The sequence below is a fragment of the Populus alba genome, chromosome 8 (genome assembly GCF_005239225.2).
Source record: "Populus alba chromosome 8, ASM523922v2, whole genome shotgun sequence".
NCBI classification, from domain to species: domain Eukaryota; kingdom Viridiplantae; phylum Streptophyta; class Magnoliopsida; order Malpighiales; family Salicaceae; genus Populus; species Populus alba.
Genome location: NC_133291.1, coordinates 2,937,904 through 2,956,222, shown reverse-complemented (window position 1 = coordinate 2,956,222; position 18,319 = coordinate 2,937,904). Strand labels below are relative to the sequence as shown.

General features: G+C 38.5%; 3 protein-coding genes, 1 non-coding gene and 1 pseudogene across 5 annotated transcripts; 3 read left to right on the top strand and 2 right to left on the bottom strand.

Annotated features, from left to right (window-relative positions):
* The first annotated feature begins 784 nt into the window (after positions 1-784).
* On the top strand, positions 785-2,979 carry LOC118052228 (dirigent protein 25). The gene has a single exon (XM_035063121.2). The coding sequence runs from the start codon at positions 1,925-1,927 to the stop codon at positions 2,858-2,860; it is 936 nt and encodes a 311-aa protein (XP_034919012.1). The 5' UTR covers positions 785-1,924; the 3' UTR covers positions 2,861-2,979.
* Positions 2,980-4,227: 1,248 nt separating this feature from the next.
* TRNAP-AGG (transfer RNA proline (anticodon AGG)) lies at positions 4,228-4,299 on the top strand. Its single transcript has one exon. It is a non-coding gene; the product is annotated as a tRNA-Pro (tRNA).
* A 273-nt stretch (positions 4,300-4,572) lies between these two features.
* LOC118052222 (dirigent protein 9-like) lies at positions 4,573-5,773 on the bottom strand (annotated as a pseudogene).
* Positions 5,774-7,904: 2,131 nt separating this feature from the next.
* LOC118052206 (spliceosome-associated protein 130 A) lies at positions 7,905-14,256 on the top strand. Of its 2 annotated transcripts, none has more exons than XM_035063072.2 (4): positions 7,905-11,048; positions 11,184-11,675; positions 11,921-12,076; positions 13,879-14,256. In XM_035063072.2, the coding sequence occupies exons 1-3, from the start codon at positions 8,037-8,039 to the stop codon at positions 12,056-12,058; spliced, it is 3,642 nt and encodes a 1,213-aa protein (XP_034918963.1). In that variant the 5' UTR covers positions 7,905-8,036; the 3' UTR covers positions 12,059-12,076; positions 13,879-14,256. The 2 variants fall into 2 exon arrangements, with proteins under 2 accessions (XP_034918963.1, XP_034918964.1); XM_035063073.2 differs by lacking the exon at positions 13,879-14,256 and adding an exon at positions 12,719-13,304.
* Positions 14,257-14,670: 414 nt separating this feature from the next.
* Positions 14,671-17,345, bottom strand: LOC118052227 (caffeoylshikimate esterase). Its single transcript, XM_035063119.2, has 7 exons — positions 16,962-17,345; positions 16,815-16,847; positions 16,564-16,690; positions 16,318-16,464; positions 16,083-16,213; positions 15,386-15,523; positions 14,671-15,294 (listed from the first exon to the last, which is right to left on the bottom strand). Exons 1-7 carry the CDS (start codon positions 16,962-16,964, stop codon positions 14,899-14,901), a joined length of 975 nt encoding a protein of 324 aa, XP_034919010.1. The 5' UTR covers positions 16,965-17,345; the 3' UTR covers positions 14,671-14,898.
* Between the last annotated feature and the right edge of the window lie 974 nt (positions 17,346-18,319).

Here is an 18,319-nt window from a genome sequence, read left to right as displayed (position 1 = left end):
ATTGTTTCTTTATCGAAAGTTGTTTTTTTTTTTTTATATATATATATCCACTAATTTATCAGTTCAAATCATGATATAACATATATGGAAGTTAATGATTTCGCAGACTGAATCTAATAAAAAGTTTTATTATAAAATTAAAATAATTTTAAGATAGAATTAATGCAAAAAACAAAAGGTGTAAAATTGGTATTGTTTCAGTAGTTTAATGGCATATTTAATGTTTGCTTAAATTAATAATAAGCTTGAAAATAAGATTTCAAGTTGAATAATTCTTTTTTCTTATGCTTTCCTTAAGCACCAGAGGCTTCTAGTTGGGTTTTTTTAAAAGAGTATACACTCATTAAATAGTTTGTTGATTATTTTTTAAAATATTTTTTATTTAAAAATACATTTAAATAATATATTTTTTATTTTTAAAATTTATTTTTGATATCAAAATAAAATATTAAAATTATTTAAAAATATAATTTTAAATAAAAAAATTATTTAAAAATATAATTTTAAATAAAAAATTAAAATCTTTTAAAACATGCAACCAACGGGCATTACCAAACTCTTCCATTATAGTTTGTAAAAATTTCAAAAGCCAAAATTCTGGGCTTGAACGAAAGACATGGAACTTGAAAGCCCACCCAAAGCCAACATCCATGAAATGTATCAATGAAACGAGGCTTGAAAAGTTGGAGATAAGGGATGAGATCATGATTTGTCGGAACAGAAAGTTGTTGAATAATTGGTATTGGCTTGAATTTAATAGATGAATAATGTTAATCAATCATAAATACTGATCCCTTATAGTCTTAACTGTGGCATAGAATATATAGAACCCTAAATCAAAGACACTGTTGAAAGCAGAAAAATAAACACAAAATCGAGAGAAAAAGAAACAAAGTAACTTACAGTGAAATGAGAAAAAAAAATATATTTATACCCAGGTTTTTAATTAATTGCCCTTTTCTTTCTTTCTCGATCACCGTCAGAGATGTGGATTATAGGGTTGATGAATGTTCAGTTATTTAAGCTTCTGATATATTTTTCTTTTATGTTAATTTCTTTTTCTGCTTGCCTTCTTGAATGTGTGGACACCCCTGCCCAAGGCTCTAGGCTCTTTTTTTAAAAAGGGCTTTCCTTTTTTATAAAACATATTTATGAAATCTTTTTTTTTAAGAAACAAAATATTTAGTTTTAAATTTATCTGGCAAATACCTTACTATCATTAAGGTTGGTTTCCTTTATCTGTCCGAAATCCTTCAAGAATGCTGATCTCAGTATGTTGTATTCTAAAGATATTTCCAGTATTTATATACTGTTTGTGCCAGCACTACAGTACTCTGTTTTGATTTGAATGGTAGAGAATAGCAGATGGAGAATTATATATTTTAGTTTCTCAAATCAACACTTGCACCCGTGAGATCTTGAGTTTTCCCTTGAAATTGCGTTTTCTGGTGGCAGAAACAAAAGCAGCTCCCTCTTCGTAGCCATGATTGATCTGTGAATGAGGGGCACTGAAGTAATTAATGTATTCATTCTTGATGATTAGGTATACAAACAACTCCATTGCCAGGTCCAATAATGACTTTAGAGGCTAGATCTTCATCTGGGCGCTTATTTCGGTGCTGAAAGCACTTCTTAGGTGCCAGACGTGTGGACTTCCTTTATGTTACGATCCCAAGTCCCAACCATTCCTCTTATTCCACTTTCCAGACCTGAACACAACAACGTTTAGGTTTCTAACCTCTACACTCAAAAAAAAAAAAAGGAGGAGGAGGTTTTGTACCAACTCCATCTCGTCAACTCCTATTTCAGAACACAAACTATATATACATACATTTTCATACCTTCTAAATGCACAAGCAAAACACTAAAGAAAACTGGAAATCTTCTTGAGCTCTTTTTCTTGCTTCTCCCTCAAGTTTCTGACATGGAAATTCACAAAATTCTCCCTACCACAAACAGGGCCATAGCCTGTCTTCTGTTCCTCACTCTTACCATTGTATTTACTACCTCAGCTAGAACCCTGGATGAGCAACCAGAGGCACCTGTTGTTCCACCGGAGTCAGACAATGCAGTCGATGATACTGTCACCGGTGTTCCACCACTACCTACACCATTAGCACCCACACAGCCTAATCCAACTGGCTTGGCTGCAAGCACTAGTGCCGCGATAAGTAATCCTGGTCATACCTTAAGCTTCTTCATGCATGACATTCTTGGTGGAACAAAACCCTCGGCTAGAGCCGTGACTGGCATAGTCAGCAACCCGGCAGTCTCTGGTCAAGTCCCATTTGCCAAACCTAATGGTGCAAACCTCCCAATAAATAATGGCGTGCCCCAGAATAACAACAATAACGGCCTTATAAACAACAACAACCTACCTTTCCTCAGTGGCCTTGGTGGCACCACACAGCCTGTGGTTCAAAACAATGGTAATAACTTCAACAATGCATTTAACCTGCCACTGAGCAATGGAGGCAATCTTCCATCTGGTTCCACTCTTCAAAAGCTCATGTTTGGAACCATCACTGTGATCGACGACGAGCTAACCGAAGGGAATGATTTACGGTCAAGTTTTGTAGGTAAGGCACAAGGGTTCTATGTGGCTAGTTCTCTGGATGGTACCAGCCAAACTCTGGCATTCACAGCTATGTTTCAGAGTGGTCATTATGCTGATAGCCTTAACTTTTTCGGGGTTCTCAGAACAGGAGTCTCCGAGTCTCAGCTTGCTATCATGGGTGGAACTGGAAAGTATGTCAATGCTCAGGGTTATGCTATTATTAAGATCATCCCTTCTACCAATCAGAATACGACCGATGGTGTTGAGACCTTGCTGGAGTTCGTTGTTTATGTTAGCTACTAATCCAAATTGTTTGAGAAATGTTGTTTTTGTAAGAATGTTGTATGCGTGCTTGAAGATTGTGAACTTGTAATATCTTGGGATCTTTGGACGGAAAGTTTGCTTTTGTTTATGAATCATATCTAAAGAAAATGGAAACTCAATTTCTTTTTTTCATGAAGCTGTCATCTGTCCCTGTTCGTCTACTTCATTTTTTTTTTCTAAAAAAGGTAACTAAAGTTTCACATGGAAACTTATTGGTCTCGTGGGCAACCCCATTCCTCCAACTTTGCCAGAGATACAAAACAATTTGCTTGAAAACCAAAGGGACAAAGCAAACCCCTTTGAAGTTCCATATTGTTTTTGAATGTTCGCTGATGATTTTAGTCCTGCTCTGGAATAACTCTCATATTTTACATATGACCATAACCAAATTATGTAAGAACATTCATCTCAGTTGAGTGTTTTGGAATTTGGACTTCCCAAGCAAATTCATTCGCTGAGGCAGTCAAACAAGAAAGAGGTTTCCTTTCCAAAGCGTTATGTTACTGATTAATTTAATTATGCTAATCCGAATCGGAAGCTGTTCTTTCAACATCCGCCTCAGATAAAGCGGATGAGGGAGAAGGCCTTTGGCCTGATTCCCAGAATCGAATCGAAGGCCAAAGAGCACATGATCACATGCCAGTCATCCCCCTATCACTACAACCCAATCTGCTCAACTATCAACCACCTCCATGCTTACTCATATTGAATCATCTTGGCCGGCAGCCTAGATTGAGCCCTATATATTAGTTTAGTGGAAGGAACATGAGTTGGCATCCTGCTCGCAATAGTTTGCTATTCAAAGCATCGCGCAGGAAGCATCTAAACATGAAGGGGAATAAGCAGCGCTCTTGGCTGTTGAGTAGGCCGATCACGAACGCTACAGGTGTGGGAGCGATCCTGGTCAGGGAAGGCTAAAGCGCTTAAGCTAGGTCGGAGTGCCCTAAAACTTGATAAATTTTTTTCCGATGAACATCATTAAAGGATATCATCATCTGGTTCAGAGAAGATCCTCAGCAGGGACGATTCCAGAACTCATTTCTGCCTTTCCCCACTCCTGCCCGAAATCCAGCTGGGGCCCTCAAGGTGAGGCCCAATTTCATTAGAGAAGAAGGAGCTACTATGATTTCTTCATTATAGATTAAGATCTTCTTCGAACTGAATGTAGTGGAAGAAACTTCCATTATTACACAAAGCTCCGAAAGAAAACCAAGAAACTGAAATTTCTTTGGATAGAAGGAGAAAGCTTTGTAGTTGAATCAAATGTGCTTTGGTGATTACGTCTGGTCAAGTCCGTTCTAGGTTTAATATAATATATAATATATTTCTCAGATAGTTCCGCAACCGGGCATTTGGTCTAGTGGTATGATTCTCGCTTAGGGTGCGAGAGGTCCCGAGTTCAATTCTCGGAATGCCCCGAAGCTAGTCGACGGTGTTTTTTTTCTTCCTTTCTGAGATTCTTTTGGGCCTATTTGATGATCAATGCCAGCCTCTTTGATTCTGCATTGCTAGTAATATTGTTCTTCAAATTCATCCAAGATTCAAGATCAGATGTTATGCAATGTAACCAGTAAAGCACATTTGATTCAATGACAAAGCTGTCTCCTTCAATGTCGAATATATATATAGCTCTAAGTACATCGAACTTTCACTGAAAATCTTTAAAGAGAGACAGGCTTACAGGCTAGTAAACCAATCCCAACCAAGAACACGTCCATACACACAGACATGCTCTACTCAGATAGGTAAACACTGAAATGCATTATTGTATCCACACCGTCGGTTGTGTGCTGATCCACCCGTGGAAGAGTCTCAACAGAAGCATACCCTTTCGCATTCTCATACTTTCCAGTGCCACCAATTACCGCAATCTGTGACTCAGGTGTTGCTGTCCTATGTACCCCAAAGAAACTAATAGTATCTTCAATCTCACCATGATTTTCTCCTCCATGTAATAACACTGAAAATGCCATTGTATGGCTAGTACCGTCCAACGAACTAGCCAAGTAAAATCCCTGAGCCTTCCCAATCACAGCAGACCCCAACTCATGTCCTTCTGTTAATTCATCATCGACTACTGTGATCGAGCCAAACATGAGCTTTTGTAATGCGGACAACGTTGTTGTTGTTGCCTGTGTTTTGAAGTAACGTGTTGGTTTGGGCACCTGTTAGGCCTGTAAGGAGTGGAGCAGTGTTTGGATTTATGAGGTTGTTAATGTTGACAAGCGGGGTCCCACCTTGGAGTGGGAAAATGTTATTGTTTGGCTGGGAGAAAGGAATGCCATTGATGTCAGTGCGGGCGATGATCCCGGTGACGATCCTATTTGATGCGTGGGATCCTCCTAGGATGTCATGCATGAAGAAGGACAATGGAGGAGAAGTTGTGGTGGTGGTTTGTGGGCCAGCAGGTTTTGCTACGGTGTCACTCGTGGCCACTACAGGGGCTGGCCCATTTGGTGGCCTGGTGGCGGTGTTGATGGGACCTACAGGTAGTGGTGCTGCCACTGTGACTGGAGGAGCAACTGGTGCTGCATCTGTGATTGGAGGAGCAACTGGTACTGCATCATCAACTGGTGCTGCCACAGTGACAGGGGCTTCAGTTTCATCAGGAAGAGGAGGGTCTACTTGATCATCTTCAACGGTGGTGGGAGAGGTCGCTTGGACTTGGCCACCCGGCAATGTAGTCGTGGGAACTGGGACTGTTGTTGCTACAGGAGGGCTAACAACAGCTGGATTTTCGGGTTCCAACTCATCAAGGATTCTTGCTGAGTTGGCATAGGAGAGAGTCATGGCTATCAGGAAAAGATAGACAATGGCCTTGAGTGCAGTAGTGGTAACAAAGAGAGGTTTCGCCATTTTTAGTTTTGATTCTCCAAAAGAGCTAACTGCTGTTTAAGTGTATATGTAAGATGTGAGGAATGATGTGTGATGCAGGAGCAGGAGTCTATTGTGGTTATATATAGTTAAGAGGAGACTCCAATGAGAGTGGAGCTGATATGGTGGAGTTGGTGCACGCCTTCTCTTTTGTTGTGTGTTCTGGTTGTGATGCCAAATTTCTGCATGATTTGCTGCATTTGACTAATAGTTGAAATATGGAGACCCTGAATTGGATAGACACCTTTTTTCTTTGCTTGTCCAGATGCTAATTACAATTTGTTTTTTTTTGTAGCAGATCACAAAGGGAAGTTGTGATATTTGAGAGCAGTTACTCTACTATGCAGGATGATTAGGTTAAAATAATGTCTTCTCTCTTAGGCCTAGCAAGGATCAGAAATTACCTGCATTAAGGTTTGTCTAACTAGGGATTCAAGTTTGAAAATAACATGATACAGTCATTGCTATCTTTTTTAGTCCATAAGTTGATAATTAATGAGTTTCCTGCATGTTCCGTACACCCTACTATCTACATATACAGTCATTGAGATTTTGGATAATACTGGGTTATCTGGTGTTGGTAGAGAGGGCAATAAAGATCATGTCCAGCAAGCAGTAAGATCGTGATGTATACCTGGGAAATTTCAAATTCGAGAATGTTCTCAGAAATTGTAAAATTAGACCTGCACAGTTGATGAGCTTCTCAAAATTAGTCCTTAATTAGAAGCAGCTTCTGGGATGTATTTTGCTTTCTGAAGATTAGGAACTTACTGAAAGATTTAAGAGCAAACAGATAAAGCTGAAACAGGAGTAACATTCTCCATTTCTAGACCTGCAATTCATTTGTGAAAAGTTGATAAACTCTACAAACTGGTGTTCAGGTCCACAGCCCATTACATGAAAACAACTGGTAAAGCAATTGCACTGCAGCTGATACAAATCACTATGAGTTATAACTTCACCATTAATAATGCAATTTCCATCTTTCCATTGGTCTGGCAACAAAAAATCCTTCTGTCTCCATAACATTGTTTTCTGTAACGCTTCCGAATTCTAACTCTTGCAAGGTAGCTCTAGCTGGAAATGATACGCCTATGTTGGAAACTTCAAGTGTTTGTGTCACACTCAGCAAGAATGTTATTTTCTTGTGATGTTTCTGGTGGTGTAGGCCTGTACTTGAATTGCCTAGGGTTCGAGGAAAGGATGACTGGTTGATAAAATTCAAGCAAAGGAGCAAGCAAGCAAACCAAACTCAGCATGGAAGAGAGCTAGCCCCTTTCATGATGTGAATTTGTGGTAAAATTTAGATTTTGGTGACCGACCTTGCTCACTTGTAAGGCTAGAAGAGAAAGGGAGAAGCAGCATTGTTATTCAACATAATTTATATATCTAAGATGTGGGTTATGCTTTTTGTTTAGGTTGTGTTGAGAGTATAGTTGTAGTTGTTCATATAAGTGTGTTTTATTTGGAAATGTATTAAAATAATATTTTTTTTATTTTTAAAAAATTATTTTTGACATCAATATACTAAAATAATATAAAAATATATAAAAAATATTAATTTTGAACAAATAAAAAAATAAAAAGTTTTAAAATATAAAAAGAAAAAAGATTTTTTTTTAACGATTATAATGTTAATTCCGTTTCGTTTTGTCTGGAATGGCCAAAATATTTTATACTAATTCAAAAAACATAATAGAATGGAATAATTTTCATCTCATTTTAAATTTCGGTTTATTCTAGATTTTTCAGCTAAATTCTATTTAAAACGTTTCAATTTTATTTTAGATGTTCCATTCCAATCTTAAAAAATCATTAAATTAATTTAATCATGGTTCAATTTCGTTAATTAAATCATTACCATTATTATTGGCTAATCACAGCCACTATAATTTATTCTCGCTCTCACTCATCACTACCAGCGCCATAATTATATATTTTTTTGCATTATCCGTAAAGTAAAATATTTTACAAGTAACGAATGCCCCTTGCCCAATAAAAATTAGAAGCACGGTTCGGTCTTAGATAAGCTATCTGGGTTTAGGGTCTAAACTCCAAGCCCGTTTTACTGGGGCTGTCCTTGTAATGATAGTTGATGGCCCGAGTCTTGAAGTCCATTACAAACGATTCGCACTCTCACGTGCCAAGTCAATAATCAGACGACAAGTGATTTTTGTCGCAGAAATCCAGTCTCTCTCTAACTAGCTCTCTTCTCTAAACTTTAAAACCCTAAAACCCCGATCCCCACCATTTCACTCCCACTCCAAAACCCAACATTACCATGTACCTCTACAGCCTCACTCTCCAACGAGCTACCGGAGTCGTTTCCGCCATAAACGGGAACTTCTCCGGCGGTAAAGCACAAGAAATCGTAGTCGCTCGCGGCAAAGTTCTCGATCTCCTCCGACCTGACGAGAACGGTAAGCTGCAAACAGTTCTCTCTGTTGAAATATTCGGTGCTATTCGCTCATTAGCTCAGTTTAGACTAACTGGAGCTCAAAAAGATTATATTGTTGTTGGTTCTGATTCGGGCAGGATTGTAATTTTAGAATATAACAAGGAGAGAAATGTCTTTGACAAAATTCATCAAGAAACTTTTGGAAAATCTGGCTGTCGCCGTATTGTTCCGGGTCAGTATTTGGCTGTGGATCCGAAAGGAAGGGCTGTTATGATTGGTGCCTGTGAGAAACAGAAGCTAGTTTATGTTTTGAATAGAGATACTGTTGCTAGGCTAACCATTTCTTCGCCTTTAGAGGCTCATAAGTCGCATACTATATGTTACTCAGTATGTGGTGTTGATTGTGGGTTTGATAATCCGATTTTTGCTGCGATTGAGTTGGATTATTCGGAAGCTGATCAGGACTCGACAGGGCAAGCTGCTAGTGAAGCGCAGAAGAATTTGACATTTTATGAGCTTGATCTGGGGCTTAATCACGTGTCTAGGAAATGGTCTGAGCAGGTTGATAATGGCGCTAATATGCTTGTTACAGTACCTGGAGGTGGTGATGGGCCAAGTGGTATTTTAGTTTGTGCGGAGAATTTCGTGATTTATAAGAATCAAGGGCATCCTGATGTGAGGGCTGTGATTCCTAGGCGTGCTGATTTGCCTGCTGAACGTGGGGTTTTGATAGTTTCTGCAGCAACACATAAGCAGAAATCGATGTTTTTCTTTCTGTTGCAGACTGAGTACGGTGACATTTTTAAGGTTACATTGGATCATGAGAATGACAAGGTTAAGGAGTTGAAGATTAAGTATTTTGACACGATCCCAGTTACTTCTTCGATATGTGTGTTGAAATCAGGGTTTTTGTTTGCTGCATCAGAGTTTGGGAATCATGCATTGTATCAGTTTCAGGCCATTGGGGAGGAAGAGGATGTGGAGGCCTCATCTGCTACTTTGATGGAAACTGAGGAAGGCTTCCAGCCTGTGTTTTTCCAGCCAAGAGGGTTAAAGAATCTTGTTAGGATTGACCAGGTTGAGAGCTTGATGCCTGTTATGGACATGAAGGTTGCTAATCTTTTTGATGAAGAAACCCCTCAGATATTTTCACTTTGTGGGCGTGGTCCTCGCTCCTCATTGAGGATATTGAGGCCTGGTTTGGCTATTAGTGAGATGGCTGTGTCACAGCTTCCTGGTGTACCAAGTGCTGTTTGGACTGTGAAAAGGAATGCTAATGATGAGTTTGATGCATATATTGTTGTGTCCTTTAACAACGCAACTCTTGTGCTTTCAATTGGAGAAACAGTTGAGGAAGTTAGCGATAGTGGTTTTCTTGATACCACACCTTCCCTTGCTGTTTCTTTAATTGGTGATGATTCTTTGATGCAAATTCACCCAAATGGCATAAGACATATTAGGGAAGATGGGCGTATTAATGAGTGGAGAACTCCTGGAAAGAGGACAATTGTGAAAGTTGGCTCTAATAGACTTCAAGTGGTTATTGCTTTAAGTGGAGGAGAGCTTATATATTTTGAGGTGGATATGACCGGTCAGCTAATGGAGGTGGAGAAGCATGAGATGTCTGGAGATGTGGCCTGTTTGGACATTGCCCCTGTTCCAGAAGGAAGACAGAGGTCTCGATTCCTAGCAGTTGGTTCGTATGATAACACCATCCGTGTCTTGTCTTTGGATCCTGATGACTGTATGCAGATTCTGAGTGTGCAAAGTGTTTCGGCGCCTCCAGAATCCCTCCTGTTTCTTGAGGTTCAGGCATCAATTGGTGGCGAAGATGGTGCTGATCACCCTGCCAGTCTTTTCCTCAATGCTGGTTTGCAGACTGGGGTTCTATTTAGGACAGTGGTGGATATGGTGACAGGCCAGCTTTCTGACTCCCGTTCCCGGTTTTTGGGGTTGAGGGCCCCAAAACTTTTTGCCATTAATGTGAGAGGTCGACGTGCGATGCTGTGCTTATCTAGCCGACCCTGGCTTGGTTATATTCACCAAGGGCATTTTCTATTAACACCCCTTTCATATGAAACTCTTGAATATGCTGCTTCATTCTCATCTGATCAGTGTGCAGAAGGTGTGGTTGCTGTTGCCGGGGATGCGTTGAGGATTTTTACAATTGAGAGATTGGGAGAAACATTCAATGAAACTGCAATACCTCTAAGATACACTCCAAGAAAGTTTGTGCTTCAACCTAAGCGAAAATTGTTGGTCATTATTGAGAGTGATCAAGGAGCGTATACAGCAGAGGAGCGTGAGGCAGCAAAAAAAGAGTGCTTCGAAGCTGCTGGAATGGGGGAAAATGGAAGTGCCAATGCTGAGAAGATGGAAAATGGTGATGATGATGATAAAGATGACCCCCTATCTGATGAGCAGTATGGTTATCCAAAGGCTGAGGCAGACAGGTGGGTTTCTTGCATTAGAGTACTTGACCCAAGGTCAGCTACTACTACTTGCTTGCTGGAACTTCAGGACAATGAAGCTGCTTTTAGTGTATGCACTGTAAATTTCCACGACAAGGAGCATGGAACTCTCTTAGCTGTTGGTACAGCCAAGGGACTGCAGTTTTGGCCCAAAAGAAGCTTAATTGCTGGGTTCATTCACATTTATAAATTTGTGGATGATGGTAAAAGCCTGGAACTCTTGCATAAGACACAAGTAGAAGGAGTTCCACTTGCTTTGTGTCAGTTTCAGGGAAGATTACTTGCAGGAATAGGATCAGTGCTCAGATTGTATGACTTGGGGAAAAAAAGGTTGCTTAGAAAATGTGAGAATAAGCTGTTCCCCAACTCCATTGTCTCTATTCACACCTATCGTGATCGGATTTATGTGGGGGACATTCAAGAAGTATGTTTTTCTAAAATACCTTTAATCCGTGTATATATTTCTTTTAGATATTTGTTCATTTTGATATACATTTTCATGTACTGATTTCCTACTATTCCTCCTAATGTGATGATGTTTTTGGTATCTATTTTGCAGTCATTTCATTTCTGCAAGTACAGGCGGGATGAAAATCAGCTTTATATTTTTGCTGATGATAGTGTTCCAAGATGGCTTACAGCATCATATCACGTAGATTTTGATACCATGGCTGGTGCAGACAAGTTTGGGAATATCTACTTTGTGAGGTTGCCACAGGATGTTTCTGATGAGATAGAAGAAGATCCAACTGGCGGAAAGATAAAGTGGGAGCAGGGAAAGCTTAATGGAGCTCCAAACAAGGTAGAGGAGATAGTACAGTTTCATATTGGTGATGTGGTTAATTGCTTGCAGAAGGCATCTCTAATTCCAGGCGGTGGAGAATGCATCATGTATGGGACAGTGATGGGGAGCGTGGGGGCCCTACTTCCATTCACCTCTCGAGATGATGTTGACTTCTTTTCACACTTGGAGATGCATTTGAGACAAGACCACCCACCTTTGTGTGGAAGAGATCATATGGCATATAGGTCTGCTTATTTTCCTGTTAAGGTAAGTCATATAGGTGGTTTCATTTGATCATAGTTTCTCAACACCAATTTAAAATGTTACTAAAACCACTGAGTTGTTTCAAACAGGAACAATTCGTTGCATGTACATATTTTTCATAGTAATGTATTTGTTTTTTTTTTTTTTTTAAGAAACTCCTGTCTTCATATTTTTATGTAGACTTTTTAAGCCATGCTGCTACCTGGTATTTTCTAAAAGAATGCTAAAGTCTTAGGGCAATTTTGCAGGATGTGATCGATGGAGATCTATGTGAGCAGTTCCCGACCTTGCCGCTTGATGCACAAAGAAAAATTGCAGATGAGCTGGACAGAACTCCTGGGGAGATACTCAAGAAACTTGAAGAAGTTCGAAACAAGATCATCTGAGGAAGGATTAACTTGAAGGTGCCCCCTTTCCCCTTGTAAATATTGTGATCATCTTATTTTCTAGTTCAATATGCATTTGCACGGTTGTTTTAGATATTGCATGAGTGAGACATATTTCCATGAATGCATGATAATGTATGCGTGGGTTCTTTTGGGATTCAGATTTGAAACTATACATTAACTTTTTGTATTATAAAAAAGGCTATGATGTGAAGAGTGTTGGGTTATTGAGGTAGTCACCCATGTAATATAATAAATAGGCATAAGAAGTCAATTAAAAAATTAAGTGAGATAAGGGAGAAGATGGTGCATCCTAGTTTTGCGTTAATTTTGATGAGCAAGTGTTGTTGATGAAGGCTCTTACTCACCCTTTCATTTGTTCTAAAAATGTACTTGTATTTAAAGTATACTTGAACTGATATATTTCATGTTTATGGTTGGAGTTTTTGGCCAACGTCCCTTCTGCGGAAAGCTTGTCTGTGCTCTGCTGAACCTGTGATGTGGCTAACTTCTTTCTTTGGATTTTTAAATACCTTTTGGTTTGTAAAAAGAAAAGAAAAAAACTTCTTACACCTGCTTTAAATTGATAAAAATGATTTTTTTTTTTGAAAAGTATAGGTTATTTGGTAATTTTTTATTTTTTATTTCATTCTTTTACAGTGTCAAAGTCCATGTGCCATGTCAACCAATAAGTTTAGAAGCCTGCATCATATGGAAGATTGCTGGAGCGACCCTTGAAGAAGTGCACTTTATGATTGAACCCTCAGGAAAGGGGTTTGATTTTTGACCTTCTGGCCCTTCTACGAGAGGCTAGAAGATTTCAATGTCAACCCTCTTCTCCATGCAGTGGTTCTATCAAAACCTGTTGGCACAGGACCTGTATAGATAGTAACCTGAGTGTGGTTTTATTTAGCACCCTGCAAATGCAAGTGGGCAAGCTTCACTTTTTCTATAAGCAAATAGGAAATTGGTTTGCTTGCATGTAGTGCACCACGTTCTGCAAACCTAATGTGTGCTGGTGGTTTTGGCATGTTGTAAACCCTATTTATGGCTGAGGGTTGATACTTGCAATCAGTGTCCACCTGGTGGCATGTCATTTACCTTGTGGCTGGTAGTGGCTTGTTACATGGGGGCATATGTAAGTCTCGATGGTTAGCACTCACTGGTTAAAGGTTTCCGTGCCAATCGGTTTCTAAAATTTCAGTTGAAGAAGTCTTCTTGCTTTGGTTTCTTCCATTTTTCTGAATTTGCAATCTTTCTCACTGTGAATTGGTGATGCTGGAGGCTTATTTGAGACACTCTCAATGCAAGAACCTTTCAGAACACAATCTTTATATAAACAAGCTTCTAAGATGCACGCTAGGAATTGCAAGTTTTTTTTTTCCTTCCCCATTTTGGATGTGTCATTGTGCAACGTTGGGAATTATCCTTTACTGGAATGCTAATTGGCTACAAGTAATGTTTTGGTGCATTTAATAAAAGGATAGATTTGGGATGTTAGCCTCAAAGCTCAAATGCCTTTTAATTTCCACAACTTTGATTCTCATGTTTCTGGGTGTTAAACAAAATAAAAATTCATTCGTTGCTTGGCTTTAATGTACTGGGATGCCATGCATGTAATTCATGGCCTTGCTGCAATCTGATGTACAACTTTGAAATGTGTTTAGCAGATAATTTCGAACAAGTGGAGGCCTAGATGATGATTTCTGCTAACTCATGTACATACATATGCATCTGCATTAACAAGAGTTACATCTATGAATTTAGATTCTAACATGTTATGTGGTCTGATGATAGAGAATGCGGTTGTGTATGTGCAGGGGTTGTTGTATCTGAATTAATGATTGCTTTCTGTTAGTCACAGCGAGGTCAAGTGCTCTGGGCATCAGCTTTTCTAATTGAGGTAAAGATAATTTTTTTGAACAACAGCTAGATAGTGATGGAGGTTGATGCTAGATCAGTTTTCGTTGGTGATGAAGAAGTCGCTGTACTTAGAGAGAGCTTAGTTTGTTGTAAGATAAACAGACAGTTGCATTGTCAATCTCCAAGATGGTAATATGTTGTCATTTGTGAATTTGATGGTTGCGTAGATTTGTTGTTTTAAGTAGAAACGGGCAAAGAATTTTAAACTGATGGATTAATGCAACCACCAGAGCATTGCGTAGAAAATATGAAAGGTAGGATGGATCTGCTCCCCACTGTGTGCTCGCTTTTTCCACAATTTTTGGATGCATTCATTGTCGTGTTGGGGTCCATAGTTTTGATCGTGCTATTTTAGGCCCTTCATCTGGTTAAGCTCTTCTATTCTCTCTTTATTTTTTTCCTTACCCCACCGGAAAACTACCTGCCTGCCTCAAGATTCTCTCATCTACAGTGTTGGAATTAGTTGAATTAATCATGAATTTTTTATGCGATTTTTAAGCATCATAGCCCATCAACTAGAAATGGACATCAACCATTTTTTTGATCCTACAAGTAACTTACATTTACCCAGAAGTGAAATTAGCTAATGAACACGTTCTCAAAATCAAGATAGTTTACCGCTATGAAATTAAGGTAAGATATGTAAAACAAAACAAACTTTTCGTACAGATGATGTTTAGGAGAGTGAATTAAGTATAATCGGAAGCCATTTTATTTTTATGTAATTAAAATGTCCCTATCTCATAGTCTTAAGTTAACTCAACAGCGACAATTGATGCATCTCATGCCATCACAGAGGCTGTCTTTTTTTTTTTTTTTTTTTTTTTTTTTTGTCTTTGCTCATTTTGCAACGGAAATTCGACCGAGCACTCGTCAAATTGAAGAATAAAATCTTTCCCAGGAGAAGATCATCATCATCACCACTGAATTTCTTGCTCTTGTTTAGACTTGGAAGGAGCATCATTCATACGTTTTTGCTCCATCTCCAATCTGGTATTTCCAAGATGAGTTCTGTTCCCTAACCAGTCGATAATGTCTCCAAAAACTATGTCACGGTTTTCTACTGGTTCTCCATAGAGTAGACCGTGCCACATCTCAGGATACAGCTTAATGGTCTTGTCTGAACTTGAAGCCACACTGAAGAGTTTCTCGCTTACAGATTTATCTGTCACTTTATCTTCTTCACCATGCAGAACTAGAAATGGCAACGACACTTCTTCAAGCCTCTGCTCAAGATCCAAGCTAATTCTTAGAAGTTCATGGCCGGTATTCAAGCGAGGTGTCCCTTTGTAGCAATGTGGGTTCTCTCTAATCTGTAATTAAGACATCATTAATAAATTAATGCATCGTTTTAGTGGAAAAAGAATTTAATTATTAGTAATAAATATTTGGAAAGAAATATACCTGCTGTCTTACTTCAGGTAGTTTAAAGGCAACATCCACGATATCCTTAGTTGGGATTATTTTCCAAGTTGGAATGACACTGCAAAGATTTCTTAAAATAGTAATTACCATTTGAGGTGGCTTCACATCATCTGCAATCTGTAAATAAAATCAAGATCATCAGAGTAGATTCCCATGCCTTTTATTCAGCTAGAATGGGTCCAAACAGCTTATAGAGGACCAAATCAATAAAATGATAGTAAATATTGCCTGCCTAACCAAGTTCTGCTAAGTTTTGTTGACAGTTGAAAGAGTTTTTTTTAGCTGTCTTTTGTTGTGACCGTTGACTAGTAGGATTGAACCTGAAGGTTCTCGGAGACAGTGTTTCCGTACTGTTTGTAGTTGTCGCACAGGTAAATCGCTCTTCTTTTGTTATGTTCGTTTGCATCAAAATTCTAGCCAGCTGCTTTAGTTTTTGTTTTCGTTTAAGTTTATTATCATACTCAAAATAAAAATTAAAAAAATAAAAAAAAACAGAGGGGAGAAGAAAAGTAACAAGAACTGGATCCAATTCTGGAGGAAGACCATGGATATATATATGTATATATATATGGGAAAAGCTACCAAACGAGCTTGTCACTTTGAAAAAAAGGAAGTAATCTGAGAGAGATGACAAAGGGTAAAGTCCAAGAGAAGAGGACATGATACACAAAGTTACCTTACACATGGGTGCCACCAACACTGCACCGTCCCAAAAATCTGGCTTCTTTCTGTGGAGGAGCAAAGCAACTGCTCCGCCCAGGGATTCTCCTAACAGATATCTCATCCTCCCCTTGTTCTCTTGCTTCTCTAAAATCAAACAAAAACAAAAGTCCGGTCATAAAAAATTCTTCAAAACAGCTGATACATCAAACAAATCACATGTTACAAGGAAAAATAAAATAAAATCTGACCACATATGCTTGTAAAATGACTTGAGCAATCATTGATGACAAGATCCATGTTTTCTACATAGCCTTGTAAACCGGCTGATTTTCCATGGCCTTCATAATCCATACCATACACTGCAAAACCTGCCTTTGCAAGGCGAATAGCGGTGCCTGGAAAATTATAATGAAAGCACCCCTTAGCTTTGAAAGACCAATTTTCTTTAACATGTTTAGAGCCTTAACATGTAGATTTAATTTGCAGATACTCACTATTCATGGTGACGCTGCATTCCATGGCATAACCATGGCAAATAAAGATCAAGGCTTTTGGTTCTTGGTTCATGGGAATCCATTTGCATGTGAAAAGCTTCATTCCTCGAGAATTCAACACAAGCTCCTATAAAAATTCACAGAAGAAAACAGTTTCAAAATTGATAAAAAGAATAATAATAATATAATTCAAAAACAAAAATAACAAATGAACTATGGCCACATAAACATTAAGCATGAACTTATCTAACCTCATCATATCTGACATTCCCAGTCTCTCCTGCCTGAAAATATTAAACCCGAAAAGGAAAAGGAAAGAAAGAAAAAGGTAAATAACAAAACAACAAGAAACAAACAGAAACAATAGAGAAACAGATTTTCCAGATAGAAAGCTATACCATGACGTTGAAGTATATCCCGGAAACCTGAAACTTGATGCTAAATAAGGAAGGAAATATAAGACATACAAGGAATACAGAGGCAGAGAAAGGAGAGAAAGTTGATTGTTAGAGTTGTCTTCAGAATCTATCAGCACTTCATATTTATAGCTGTTTTGTGACCGTACTTGGGTAATTTTAAACCTGACAACTTGCTCGTGGCTGTCACCGTAAATTATCGGGGAAAGGTGTTGTCTTCAGAATCTATCAGCACTTCATATTTATAGCAGTTTTGTGACCTTACTTGGATAATTTTAAAACTGACAACTTGCTCGTGGCTGTCACCGTAAATTAGCAGGGAAAGGTGGAAAAGCGGAGTAACTGTATTGGAATTTCTATAATTTCATATTTGGATTTGATTCTTCTTTGCTTAGATCATGCAGTGCTGTTGCATGGATAAGCAACTTGCCTTGGTGGAATTTCTACCATATTTAAATTAGAAATCAAGTCATTATCCTTCATAACTGCTTTTTGGTCAATGGTTTTCGCTATGCCTTTCTTGGTGTGTCTTAAGGGAAGCCTCAGGCACTTTCCTTTGCCGACTTGGAAGGTCATCTGGTCCCTTTAAAGAGAAAGAGAACGTACTGGTGCTAGGGTAATTCAAGTTTTTATCGTTACAAATCCGTAATGTGCAATAAATTTTAAAAAAAATAGAGAGAAAACCGTATTAGTCCCATACCTTGAATTTCATATATGAGATATATATGTTTTGATCGTTCATCGACAAGAAAAGGAAAAGAAAAGGAAGGGGAGATTTTCGACCTTTCTGTCTGTTCTTACAGAAGTTCGACCACAGTTTTCTGTGACATCAAGAACATGGACCTGTAACAATAAATTTCTAGCAGTGTGCCTCTTAAGAAATCCTTAAAAAAAAATGAATGATCGATGATTTATAACTAGTGGTATTATTAAAAGAATACAAGATTATTTTCCCAGAATTACATAAAGATTTCTATAATCTATCACTGGCTAGTTCTACGTGGGTCTCGCAGACATTAACTCTTGGGTCCTATCATGCACGCTTATTATTTTTTGTAATTGAATGTTTCAAGTTGCATCGGCAATTTGGCCGCCATATGAAACCAGTTTCGATAAGATCATAAGCTTTTCATATGTTATTATCCATAACTCACCCGAGACGGCGGCAGCTTTGACCTCGAGATTTTTTCTCAGTTTTGACCTCGTGATTTTTCTCACTACCTTAATTACTTCACGCTGCATAGACGCGCTTTTATTGCTCTAATACAAAAAAAAAAAAAAAAGAGCACGCTTTCAAGGCTTGGACGGTATTATTAGTACACTAATTTACCAAGGTTCAT

What these genes read in the sequence shown, in the direction of transcription:
- LOC118052228 (XM_035063121.2), top strand. Translation starts at nt 1,925, where the DNA reads ATGGAAATTCACAAAATTCTCCCTACCACAAACAGGGCCATAGCCTGT.
- LOC118052227 (XM_035063119.2), bottom strand. An exon ending in TCATTTTACAAGCATATGTG is followed by an intron (nt 16,214 to 16,317) that starts GTCAGATTTTAT and finishes GTTTGATTTTAG; the next exon opens with AGAAGCAAGAGAACAAGGGG. An exon ending in TGGTGGCACCCATGTGTAAG is followed by an intron (nt 15,524 to 16,082) that starts GTAACTTTGTGT and finishes TTTTATTTACAG; the next exon opens with ATTGCAGATGATGTGAAGCC.
- LOC118052206 (XM_035063072.2), top strand. Translation starts at nt 8,037, where the DNA reads ATGTACCTCTACAGCCTCACTCTCCAACGAGCTACCGGAGTCGTTTCC. An exon ending in ATGTGGGGGACATTCAAGAA is followed by an intron (nt 11,049 to 11,183) that starts GTATGTTTTTCT and finishes TCTATTTTGCAG; the next exon opens with TCATTTCATTTCTGCAAGTA. An exon ending in CTGCTTATTTTCCTGTTAAG is followed by an intron (nt 11,676 to 11,920) that starts GTAAGTCATATA and finishes GCAATTTTGCAG; the next exon opens with GATGTGATCGATGGAGATCT.